Below are 12,645 nucleotides of genomic sequence, written 5' to 3'. Positions count from 1 at the left end.
CTTACGAAAATAATTCGAAAGGAGATCGCAGCTGTCCACAGCGCTCTTAAAAGAGACATAAGAAAGGAAGTAAATGATATGACTAATAATAATAATAATAATATTTGGGATTTTACGTGCCAAAACCACTTTCTGATTATGAGGCACGCCGTAGTGGAAGACTCCGGAAATTTTGACCGCCTGGGGTTCTTTAACGTGCACCTAAATCTAAGCACACGGCTGTTTTCGCATTTCGCCCCCATCGAAATGCGGCCGCCGTGGCCGGGATTCGATCCCGCGACCTCGTGCTCAGCAGCCCAACACCATAGCCACTGAGCAACCACGGCGGGTAAATGATATGACTAAAACTGTAGAGTATTGCAGTCAGCAGTTCGATGACATTTCAACTGAAATTGCTGCCTTAAAGGAAGAAAACAAAGCCCTGAGGAATGAGAAGGCTGCTTTGAGTACCGAACAAGATGCAGTAAAAGTCATTTCGGAGCTGGAACAATGCTTGGTAGAAGTTCAGCAATATTCTACGAATAGAAATATTAAGATCAAGGGGTTTCCAGTTGTTGACAAGGAAGACTTAACGACGGTGCTGCAGAAAATGAGTGATGTTTTGGAAGCGCCAATAAGTAAGGATGACATTGAGAAATGCCACCGTGTAAGAACAAGGCATTCTTCTTGCCAAACTGTTGTCGTGCTGTTTCGGAGTCGTGCAAAACGAGATGCTGTCTTGCAAAAAGCAAGAAAAACTAACATGACTGTGCGTCGTATTCGCTACAATAACAACGCCATTTATGTTAATGAGAACTTGTGCCCTCTCCTTAAGAGAGACATGGGGAAGAGAATCGCTCAAAAAAACATAAGGACGAAGCGTGGAGGTTTGTCTGGACTAGGGACGGGCAAATTCTCGCCAGGAAAGATGAGACCATGCAGGTCGCCTGGATTGCTTGTGCCGGTGGCTTAGAGAAATTTCAATGAACTTTTATATACTGCGCAGACGCCAAAAGTAAATTGGCTTTCATGGTTCCACAATTTCTTAAAACTACTGATGTTAGCTCTCTCTATTCTGGTAACCAAATCTTTCGTCATTTTGACTTCGCAATGATCGATCGCTCTACAACAAAGAGGATCAGGTGGTCACGTTTCTTTATAGTTGAAATTTTCATTGCGATATATTGATGACAACTGAAACCTCGTACCGGGATAATTCTGTACATATGAATATCCTGCGTTACAATACATACACACAGAACAGTCAAAACAGAAGAGGAGGTGGCATTCTGATAGCTGCAAAAGAGTCCTTAAAGTGCTACTTCATGCCATAATTTTCACAAATGCATGACGACTGCGAAATCTTGTCTCTAAAGTGCGGTAACTATGTATTCTCTGTCTTACATCGTCCTCCAAGGGGTAGTGTTACAGCATTCTTTCTGTTTTTCGATACCTTCTTATCTTACATTACAGAAAACAAGCTCTTGTTAATCTTGGGTGGCGATATAAACAATTATTTTTTTGTCATCCTCACCTGAAAAAGGTGAAATGCAGAGAGTGTCGGAACGCAAATTTTTTGTAACTTGAGCCTACGCGACTGCTCACGTCTGCATGCGTTGATGTCTTTATTGCCAACACGTGCGAACAAAATTGTGTGTCAGGAGTCACATGCGCGCAAATGAGTGATCACCAACTTACCTTTATTTTTGTTAAGCAATCACGTAGAAGGCATCAACAAACATCTTCTCTAAAGAAAAATCAATCCATAAACGAGGCGACACTGAGTAAATTTTGTGCCCGACTCGCCGATGTGAGCTGGAATTTCATATATGAAATCAGTGATGTACAAACTGCTTATAATAATTTCATTGCCACTGTTAGAGTGGTATATGAGGAATATTTTCACCACACACTTTTTAAGAAGCTTAGAAAGGCACATAAACTTTGGATAAGTAAAAAATGTTTGGAACTCATACAGAGAAAGACCGTCTTTGTAAGCGTTTCCTTCAAAGCAGAAATTTAGACGATCTTGCTCTATTTAGGGTGTATCGCAATAAGGTTACCTCACATCTGAGACGAGTTAAGAACGTCTACTTGCATGAGCTGTTTAAGAACAATATCCTAAAAAGAAGCGATTTAACGTGGAATCACCTAAATCATATTTTAAATCCCAATAAAGACAGCGCTCGCCTGCAAATTGATATAAATGAGAACACTTTCTTGCAGAAGGCTTGCAAATTGTTTCAATGATTACTCGGTGTACTTGGTGCATAGTACACACGATACTGCTTGTATCAACTACCTAAACCCACAAAACCCTCAAACTGCATTTTTATTCCCTACAAATCCCAATGAAAACCAAAACACCTTTCTGGCCATTCGAAACAGCAGATCACGAGGTGTATGTGATTTTTAGATTCCCCCTTTTAAGCATGCTATTGGTATTCTCAGCCCTATCTTAGCTCGCATATTTAATTGCTGCTTGAAGGATAGTACTTTTTCCACGAATATGCAAAATGCTAGAGTGGCTGTAATTTATGAATTGTGGTATAAAATTTGTAAACAGGGATAAGGTGCCTCAGAAAGGCTGGCCAAGGTGGAAATAGAAATAATTTAGCAAATTACCGCCCAATATCAATACTTCCAATATTCTCTAAGTGTCTAGAAAAAGTTATATATGTACGAATGTCGATTTCTTGCGTTAAACATCACTTGATAACGTTCAGCCAGCTTGGTTGTCGAAAATCCCATTTTATCGGAACGCCGCTGTTAACTCAAAAAGAACTTATCCTTAATTGTTTTGAACAAAAGGAATTAGCATTGGGTTCATATGTTGACTTTGCTAAAGCATTTGGTAGGATTAACCACTATACATTACTCGCCAAACTTCGCGCATATTTGTTTCCGGGGTATGCTCCTTAACCTCATAAGATCATCTTTAATATACCGTCATCCACAGGCAGTAGTCAATGATCAATATTCGGATAATAAAGCTATTCCCGCCGGTGTTCGTCAGGGTAGCATAGTAGGCCTACTACTACTGAACCTATATATTAATGACATTGTTAACGTTAGCGATAAGCCTACTTTCGTCATATATGCAGATGATACAAGCCTATTTTTTAGAGGAGCATGCGTGTCCGACATTCGAAACCAAGCTGGTCATTGCTTAAGCCTATTACACCAATGGTCCCTATCTAATTCGCTCCCTATCAATACTAATAAAATAAAAGCTGCTTTGTTTAGGCCCCAGAACAATGTTAATGTTTCTCATGCTACTGTTTTTAAAATAGGATCTGACGTTATAGAAACTGTACCTCGTGTGAAGACCTTAAGTGTTCTCTTTTAGAAACACCTGGACAGGAATGATCATGGTTATTATCTTGCAGTGCAGTCTGCAGCAGTGGCGTAGAGGTAGAACACCCGCCTCGCGTGCAAGAGGTCCGTGGTTCGAATCCCGGTGCCGGCAATTTTCCACCAGATTAAAAAAAATCCGCGTGTTGATAAAATTGCACAAACAGGCCTGGAGTGTGGCCTGATCCCGGTGACCAGAACCGGTAACGCACTCCCTCACCAGAGCAGGATTGGCCACCCTGGTGCAGTACTTGGCCACAGCCTCCTATATGAACACAACAATCAAACACCGGCCCTCAGTCCCCAGCAGCTGCGAAGCAACTGACACCTGCGACGCAGCAGAGGGTGCTAAGAATCACTGGCTCCGGACAGGCCGCCATTGGAATATGAACCTGACAACGTTTAACGCTAGAAGGTTATCTAGTGAGGTGAACCTAGCAGTACTATTGGAGGAATTATAGGGCAGTAAATGGGATATAATAGGGTTCAGTGAAGTTAGGAGGCCGAAAGAACTCTATACAGTGCTAAAAAGCGGGCACGTCCTGTGCTACCGGGGCTTAGCGGAGAGAAGAGAACTAGGAGTCGGATTCCTGATTAATAAGAATATAGCTGGTAACATACAGGAACTCTATAGCATTAACGAGAGGGTGGCAGGTCTTGTTGTGAAACTTAAGAGGTACAAAATGAAGATTGTACAGGTCTACGCCCCTACATCCAGTCATGATGACCAGGAAGTCGAAAGCTTCTATGAAGACGTGGAATCGGCGATGGGTAGAGTGAAAACTAAATACACTATATTAATGGGCGACTTTAATGTCAAGGTAGGCAAGAAGAAGGCTGGAGACAACGCAGTGGGGGAATATGGCATAGGCACTAGGAATAGCAGGGGAGAGTTATTAGTAGAGTTTGCGGAACAGAATAATATGAGGATAATGAATACCTTCTTCCGCAAGCGGGACAGCCGAAAGTGGACCTAGAGGAGCCCGAACGGCGAGACTAGAAATGAAATAGACTTCATACTCTGCGCTAACCCTGGCATCATACAAGATGTGGACGTGCTCGGCAAGGTGCGCTGCAGTGACGACAGGATGGTAAGAACTCGAATTAGCCTAGACCTGAGCAGGGAACGGAAGAAACTGGTACATAAGAAGCCGATCAATGAGTTAGCGGTAAGAGGGAAAATAGAGGAGTTCCAGATCAAGCTACAGAACAGGTATTCGGCTTTAACTCCGGAAGAGGACCTTAGTGTTGAAGCAATGAACGACAATCTTGTGGGCATCATTAAGGAGTGTGCAATGGAAGTCGGTGGTAACTCCGTTAGGCAGTATACCAGCAAACTATCGCAGGAGACGAAAGATCTGATCAAGAAACGCCAATGTATGAAAGCGTATAACCCTACAGCTAGAATAGAACCAGCAGAACTTTCGAACTTAATCAACAAGCGTAAGACAGCTGACATAAGGAAGTATAATATGGATAGAATTGAACATGCTCTCAGGAACGGAGGAAGCCTAAAAACAGTGAAGAAGAAACTAGGAATTGGCAAGAATCAGATGTATGCGTTAAGACACAAAGCCGACAATATCATTACTAATATGGATGAGATAGTTGAAGTGGCTGAGGATTTCTATAGAGATTTATACAGTACCAGTGGCACCCTCGACGATAATGGAAGAGACATTATTCCAGAGGAATTCGAAATCCCAATGGTAACGCCGGAAGAAGTAAAGAGAGCCTTGGGAGATATGCAAAGGGGGAAGGCAGCTGGGGAGGATCAGGTACCAATAGATTTATTGAAGGATGGTGGACAGATTGTTCTAGAGAAACTGGCCACCCTGTATACGCAATGCCTCATGACCTCGAGCGTACCGGAATCTTGGAAGAACGCTAACATAATCCTAATCCATAAGAAAGGGGACGCCAAAGACTTGAAAAATAATAGACCGATCAGCTTACTGTTCGTTGCCTACAAACTATTTACTAAGGTAATCGCAAATAGAATGCGGACCACCTTAGACTTCTGTCAAGCAAAGGACCAGGCAGGATTCCGTAAAGGCTACTCAACAATAGATCATATTCACACTATCAATCAGGCGATAGAGAAATGTGTGGCATATAACCAACCCTTATATACAGCTTTCATTGATTACGAGAAAGCGTTTGATTCTGTCGAAACCTCAGCAGTCATAGAGGCATTACGGAATCAGGGTGTAGACGAGCCGTATGTAAAAATGCTGAAAGATATCTATAGCGGCTCCACAGCCACCGTAGTCCTCCATTGAGCAAGCAACAAAATCCCAATAAAGAAAGGCGTCAGGCAGGGAGATGCGATATCTCCAATGCTATTCACAGCGTATTTACAGGAGGTATTCAGAGACCTGGATTGGGAAGAATTGGGGATAAAAGTTAATGGAGAATACCTTAGTAACTTGCGATTCGCTGATGATATTGCCTTGCTTAGTAACTCAGGGGACCAATTGCAATGCATGCTCACTGACCTGGAGAGGCAAAGCAGAAGAGTGGGTCTAAAAATTAATCTGCAGAAAACTAAAGTAATGCTTAACAGTCTCGGAAGAGAACAGCAATTTACAATAGGCAGCGAGGCACTGGAAGTCGTAAGGGAATACATCTACTTAGGGCAGGTAGTGACGGCGGATCCGGATCATGAGACGGAAATAATCAGAAGAATAAGAATGGGCTGGGGTGCGTTTGGCAGGCATTCTCAGATCATGAACAGCAGGTTACCATTATCCCTCAAGAGAAAAGTATATAATAGCTGTGTCTTACCAGTACTCACTTACGGGGCAGAAACCTGGAGGCTTAAGAAAAGGGTTCTACTCAAATTGGGGACGACGCAACGAGCTATGGAAAGAAGAATGATAGGTGTAACGTTAAGGGATAAGAAAAGAGCAGATTGGGTGAGGGAAGAAACGCGAGTTAATAACATCTTAGTTGAAATCAAGAAAAAGAAATGGGCATGGGCAGTACATGTAATGAGGAGGGAAAATAACCGATGGTCATTAAGGGTTACGGACTGGATCCCAAGGGAAGGGAAGCGTAGCAGGGGGCGGCAGAAAGTTAGGTGGGCGGATGAGATTAAGAAGTTTGCAGGCATAACATGGCCACAATTAGTACATGACCGGGGTTGTTGGAGAAGTATGGGAGAGGCCTTTGCCCTGCAGTGGGCGTAACCAGGCTGATGATGATGATGATGATGATGATGAAAAATTTCGAGAACGGTAGGAATCCTTTCGAAATGCATAAATTTTTTTCCTCCGTGTATCAAAAAACTATTATACTACTCATTGTTTTACTCTGTCATTACCTATTGTTTTTTGGTATAGTGCACGACTTCTTTTTCCAACACTAACAAGCTACATACAATCCAAAAATGTGTTGTACGCAACATTGCCAGTGCTGCATTTGATTCCCCCTCCAAATCTTTTTTTGAAGCACTTAACATAATACCCATAACAGAATTCTACGATAATGTGCTGCTTAAAAGATCTAAATTTAGCATGAAGCAATATGGCTTTCTTGTTAATCTTAAAACATAAAACGCACCTATATGATTTACGAGCCGCTGGTGATTAGTTTATAGCAAAAACACGTGCGAATTACGGTCGACAAATGGTTTCTTATCGACTACCCTCTCTATTAAATTGATACAGTGACTTTACCCTATAGGAGGGTTTTTTTTGCTTTCGCGCGTAAATGAACCCTAGAGACCAAGTTGTAGATGCTTTTCTGTTGTATTGCTGTATAAATGTTTTGTTGTTGCTGTATAAGTGCTCTGTCTGTCTGTCTGTCTGTCTGTCTGTCTGTCTGTCTGTCTGTCTGTCTGTCTGTCTGTCTGTCCGTCCGTCCGTCCGTCCGTCCGTCCGTCCGTCCGTCCGTCCGTCCGTCCGTCCGTCCGTCCGTCCGTCCGTCCGTCCGTCCGTCCGTCCGTCCGTCCGTCTGTCTGTCTGTCTGTCTGTCTGTCTAATTCGATTACTATAGGCCCACTTGTTCTCGGCGTTTCAGCTGGTATCTGGCGCCACTCCAAGCCTGATGTTTGAGTACCGAAGGTGGTGAATACAAGATTACCACATTCAGATTAAAAAAAGAAAAACTCGATGATTCAAACCTCTAAGACATCCGAGCATACAAGTTAGCTCGGTCAGATAACCCTGCAGGCTGTAAGGCTGTCTTGTGGTAGAGAACTTCAGCCCAGAGGATCTTACATGGCTAAAAATTTCCTTGATTTATGCGTGAATGGTGTGTTTCATCCCAATGGGTAACACAATATGGAACGATTCATAAACGGTTCTGACCTCGTAGTTCCGAAATATAACGCACACAGGCGGCCGTGAACTCGACTAGGAAAACTAGGCGTCTCGCCGACATCTAGAAACACTTAAAATGAGAAGGTGCAATATAATGGTGGAGCTGGTCGCTTCTCTCACCCGAGAGGCGACGGGACATGGTGTACTTCCATCTTGTGCTACGTCGATGGCCGAGTCGTCGAGAGTGGATAAGCTGCACTGTCACATACATATACCTATATATACGCGGAAACTTTCGCTCAATAACGAATCGGAAAAATCCGACACCGGACTTTCGGCTACGCGGAGCCCAAACGCTACTTGCGTTTAAGAAAGTAATAACGTGCAGGATGCGCTCCCTTAGACCACAAAAGCAGTCCATCTAAGCAGGCAGGCTTAGGCAGCGCGCTTCGGAAGTTACTGAAAATAAAATGTTTTCCAAGTTTAAAGATTCCTGCGGTCCACCTTCTTGTGAAGTTTCAAACAGGTGGCGATTCTCTAGCGCTGAGCAAGCATGCAGCAACCACCTGCGCCGTCGTCCCTGAGCAATAGGTGCACTTCCCGTCCTCCTGGTGTCCGCACCGAAGCCGTGACGTAGGCGCCAAGGAGAGGCCTCGCACCCCGCACCAGTTCAGCGTGCAACACGGCGGGTGGTAGGTGGGATGCAGCCCGCTTCAGGACACAGTTCCCGAGGAAAGTTCGCAGTTGGGTCACGGGGCCCAAACGCGATGGCCACGATGTTATGGACACCCGCGCCGGTTCTGTCAGGTGCACGGTCCACCAGCCCGTCTGCCATCACGTGCGGAGACAAAGGCGGAACTATGTAATGTCTGCACCAAAGTCATTGAATGTGCCAGGCAAGACACTGGCATGTGAAAATTCAAGCAAAGGGATTATTCTTATCAAACGCATGGTCCCCTTTCGCTACAGGAGGCCCGATATAACGTCTTACACGTTGTTCTGGACATCAGTTACTACCAATAAGTGTTTTTCTCTATCGCTCTCTCTCTCCACTAGCATTGTAAGTAAATTCATGCCATATTTCATATAGAGTTTATTTAGGTGCAAACATGTGTCTTGGTGATGTTGACTTGACATAACCGTATGTCTTTGATTGCCATGTCTTTTATTGACACTATCTTATCTTTGAATCACTTTGCAAACATTCTTCCGAGAGTATTAGCACGATGTTTATGTATTGCTTGCTATGTACGTATAATCTACGTTCCTTATGTTTGCTGGTACGTTCTATCAGTATTCCCTGTCAAAAAGCATTCTCGTGCGACCTTGCTGTGTCACAACCAAATTTACTATCGAAGCTGTGTATTTCAAGCAGTAGCAATAAAAATGCCAGTTGCCTGCAATGAAATCACATACTTCAAAAGTGTAGCCCCTATATGACTGGTTCGCTTTAAACTCTGCCCGCATATGACGCTTTTCAACCCTTGTTACTCAACGTTTTCAAAGACACTAATTCATGCACAGACATATCAATTCGCGTTAACGTTCGCCAATATGTGCATCTGATTTTAACTACATGTGATTCTGGTGGCGATTAGAGATCTCCCCGGACATGGGGCCGAATCCTGCATCGTTCGCAGAACACACTCGTAACGCTCCGTACAGTCTGCACACGTGATGTACTGCTAAGGGCATTGTCCACACATTCTGCACTTCGTCTACACATTGCACATAACCAGCCCTTCATTTTAAACAAACATAATAAATGCGCCGTTTTTAGTTTGCCGAGGATACCGGGAAAACGTTCTACGAACCTCATATTACGCCTAAGAAGAAATGAACAAATGAGAGTTATGTAATGATTTACAAAACTTAATTGACGCCTTGGACATTCAAGTTTCATCTCAAATTACACTTGGAATGGCTCTCCACCAAACGTAGGCTCGGTGTAGCGTAGAGCTATCTTGGTACACTAGTAAGCATAGGTGACGAGAGCGGTATGCCACCTTTCAACAGTTATGTCAGGATTCTTTGCAAAGCAGTGTAATAGCACACGCAATTATGTACCGCCGGGTTTGAATGCGTAAGTTATTGAAAAGACCGCAATTAACCCACGCATAGTGAGCTTCGCCTAATCCCTTCTGATTATATCGCCCTTACATTCCCCAAATATAAGCAAAGTGCCTTGTTTAGTTCACTGAACTCACAGCGCGAACATCTTTAACGCATGGACATACTGAAAAAACGAGAATTCAACAATTAATCTTAACGTTCACAACTAGACCAAAAACATTATAATCCCGCCATTCCTTCCACCTAAAATCCCCCACGTTTCTAATAAATATAGATTTTGCGCAAGGCACTGTTGTTTCGAGACTGAAAACTGTAGCCTACATGGCAGCGTGATGCTTCCCAAGAGTTCATTGCGAAATTTTCTGCTGAACCGTATTTGAGGAAAATGCATTTGCTTTCGCACACACATTTGCCATAGTTATCTGGTCCCTTTCGCTAAGTCTGATTTTGGTGGCACTTCTAGTTATGCCAAGGCTGCGTGCTAAATTTTGCGCCGCATGTAAAAGCTAATCATATACGCTGGGGACCGCTCGAAAATGTATTTTATTGCACTGGCCATGATAAACACAAAAACTTCCCCTTATCGTCGCCAAATATGAACTTTGTGTAACCTTAAGCTCCCGTGCGACACTGGGTGAGAAACGCAGCATTAGATGGCCATGGAGCATTTGCGAGCACTTGGTAAAGGAATTTTTCATTACCTTATTCGATCCACATACAGTTAAGTTCGCACACAAGTTTTTCATAGTGTTGCATCCATGTTTGGTAAACGCGATCTTCGTGGCATTTTTATTCGTGCTAGTGCAGCAGGCTACGTTTGGCGCCACCCGTAAAATACACTTAGCAATCTTATACGGAATTTATTGCAAAGGACACGATTATTCCACATACTTCGAAATTTGCCTAACTTTTGCCCATATTATGCTTCTTATTTTAGCCAAATATAAAGGTCCCTTAAGGGGTTCACCGAGTACACGTAATAAATTAACAATGAACCTTGAAGCAAAATAAGGTAGAGAAACGAGGTTTCACTACTTATTAATGCTCCTTTTTAAGGTAGAAATATTAAAGTTTTGAGACGCATTGCAATTAAGATGTTGCCCATTTCCACTAAATCTAAGCTTTGTGTAATCCAAAGTTCTCTCGGGACCATGGAAATGGTTACTGAAAACGGCGGTGTGACACTTCCCAGTACTTGCTTGAGACACTCGTTTTTCAAAGGCTGTAGTTTAGTCACACGCTTTTAACTTGCACAGACGTTTCTAACAGTAGTTAGCCAAATATAGTTAAGCTTTGTCTGTCGGTAATTATTGCGATAGTAAATATATGGACACCCTAGGCGATGTTTCATTTAAAGTTTAAAGGCGATAAAACTGTCGCCCATGCCGTATGTTGTATGTGCGAGTGAGTGCCTGCAAAGGTGAGCAGGCGATCGTGGCTAAATTTGGTGCGCGCAAGGGAGACCAGCGAAGAGCACGCGCGTGGTCTCCGTCGCGCGCAACAAGCAACCGGGGTAAGGGGAAGTGGCGTGGTACCTCGGCAACCACTGCTTATGGGGTAGGACCGTGCGGCTTTTTCCGGCTTTGTCTTCACTCCGCATTTGGACAATTTTTGGTTATTGTTAGGTCCGGACTTGTGTCTGCGGAGATACTATTCCCTGTTCTTGTTGGCATTGCAGGGTATGACACTTCTAACAGACCCTGCAATGCCAACAAGAACAGGGAATAGTATCTCCGCAGCCACAAGTCCGGACCTAACAATAACCAAAAATTGTCCAAATGCGGAGTGGTGCAACACCCTCGAAAATCTAGGAAGTGACCATTGCATTATAAGTACCACAATCCGCACAGCTCAAATCCGCAAACAAATAGGTACAGATAAAATAACAGACTGGCGGGCGTACAGAGAATCGCTGAAAGAACAAACCACGGACATAAACGATTTAGATAATTGGTGCGAACGCATACGAAATATAAAGCAGAAACATACCAAAACGATCACCAGGACGGACAAAACAGCTGAAGTGGACCCTCACCTATTGCATCTGTGGGATGCAAGACGAAGCCTGACCAAAAGATGGAAGCAACAGAAATGCAACCGCAAACTCAAAATGCAAATCAAAGAAATAACCCAGAAGGCCGAGGAATACGCTAATCAACTCACAACGGCCAACTGGGAACGCTTCTGCGGATCACTTAATGGAACCCTAGGGACGGCAAAAACGTGGAACATCCTCAGAGGTATGATTGACCCGCTCAAAACCAGACGCGAAGGACCAAAGAACTTGGAGAGATTGCTATACTCGTACCCAGGCACAAAAGAAGAACTCCTTCAGGCAGTCCATAGAAAATGCTTCGGTAACAAAGCCCCGATACCCCCATACCAAGCTGATTACACCGGACACCCAAACCCAGAAATGGATGAACTCTTCACGGTGGCAGAAGTTAGAGCAGCGATCGCCAGTACAAAACGGAACACAGCGGCAGGGGCGAACCAAATATCAAATACCATGATTAGAAACATGAATGATGAAGCCATAACAGTCCTTACGAACTTTATAAATGATCATTGGGTCAAAGGAACGATACCACAGCAATGGAAACACGCTGTGATAATCATGATTCCGAAACCAGGGAAGAAATTTACTTTAGACAACCTTAGGCCCATCTCTCTTACATCATGTCTAGGAAAGGTGTTCGAAAGATTAGTAAACACTAGACTCCAACGTCATCTTGAAGAAAACAACTTAATGCCTGACACCATGTTTGGCTTCAGACCACATCTGTCAACACAGGACATACTCCTGCTTTTAAAAGAGGAAGTATTGACGAACGTCAACAAGGCAGGAGAACACATTGTCATGGCTGTCGACATAAAAGGGGCCTTCGACAACGTAAGTCACAAAGGGATACTGGATGGACTTGCAGAGACCAGCTGCGGTCAAAGGACGTACCAATACATCCGAAGCTTCCTC

At 43.6% G+C, this 12,645-nt stretch overlaps 1 protein-coding gene across 6 annotated transcripts in view; it reads right to left on the bottom strand.

Annotated features, from left to right (window-relative positions):
- LOC142576703 (calcium-activated chloride channel regulator 1-like) overlaps positions 1-12,645 on the bottom strand; it is a 388,135-nt gene that overhangs the window by 46,140 nt on the left and 329,350 nt on the right. For all 6 annotated transcript variants that reach the window (XM_075686951.1, XM_075686954.1, XM_075686953.1 and 3 more), the window contains one exon: positions 8,165-8,426. In XM_075686951.1, coding sequence (XP_075543066.1) covers positions 8,165-8,426 — 262 coding nt within the window. The remainder of the gene's footprint in view (positions 1-8,164; positions 8,427-12,645) is intronic.

The sequence above is a fragment of the Dermacentor variabilis genome, chromosome 3 (genome assembly GCF_050947875.1).
Source record: "Dermacentor variabilis isolate Ectoservices chromosome 3, ASM5094787v1, whole genome shotgun sequence".
NCBI classification, from domain to species: domain Eukaryota; kingdom Metazoa; phylum Arthropoda; class Arachnida; order Ixodida; family Ixodidae; genus Dermacentor; species Dermacentor variabilis.
The sequence above is the reverse complement of the archived record's forward strand: the minus strand, read 5'-3'. Positions and strand labels throughout refer to the sequence as shown.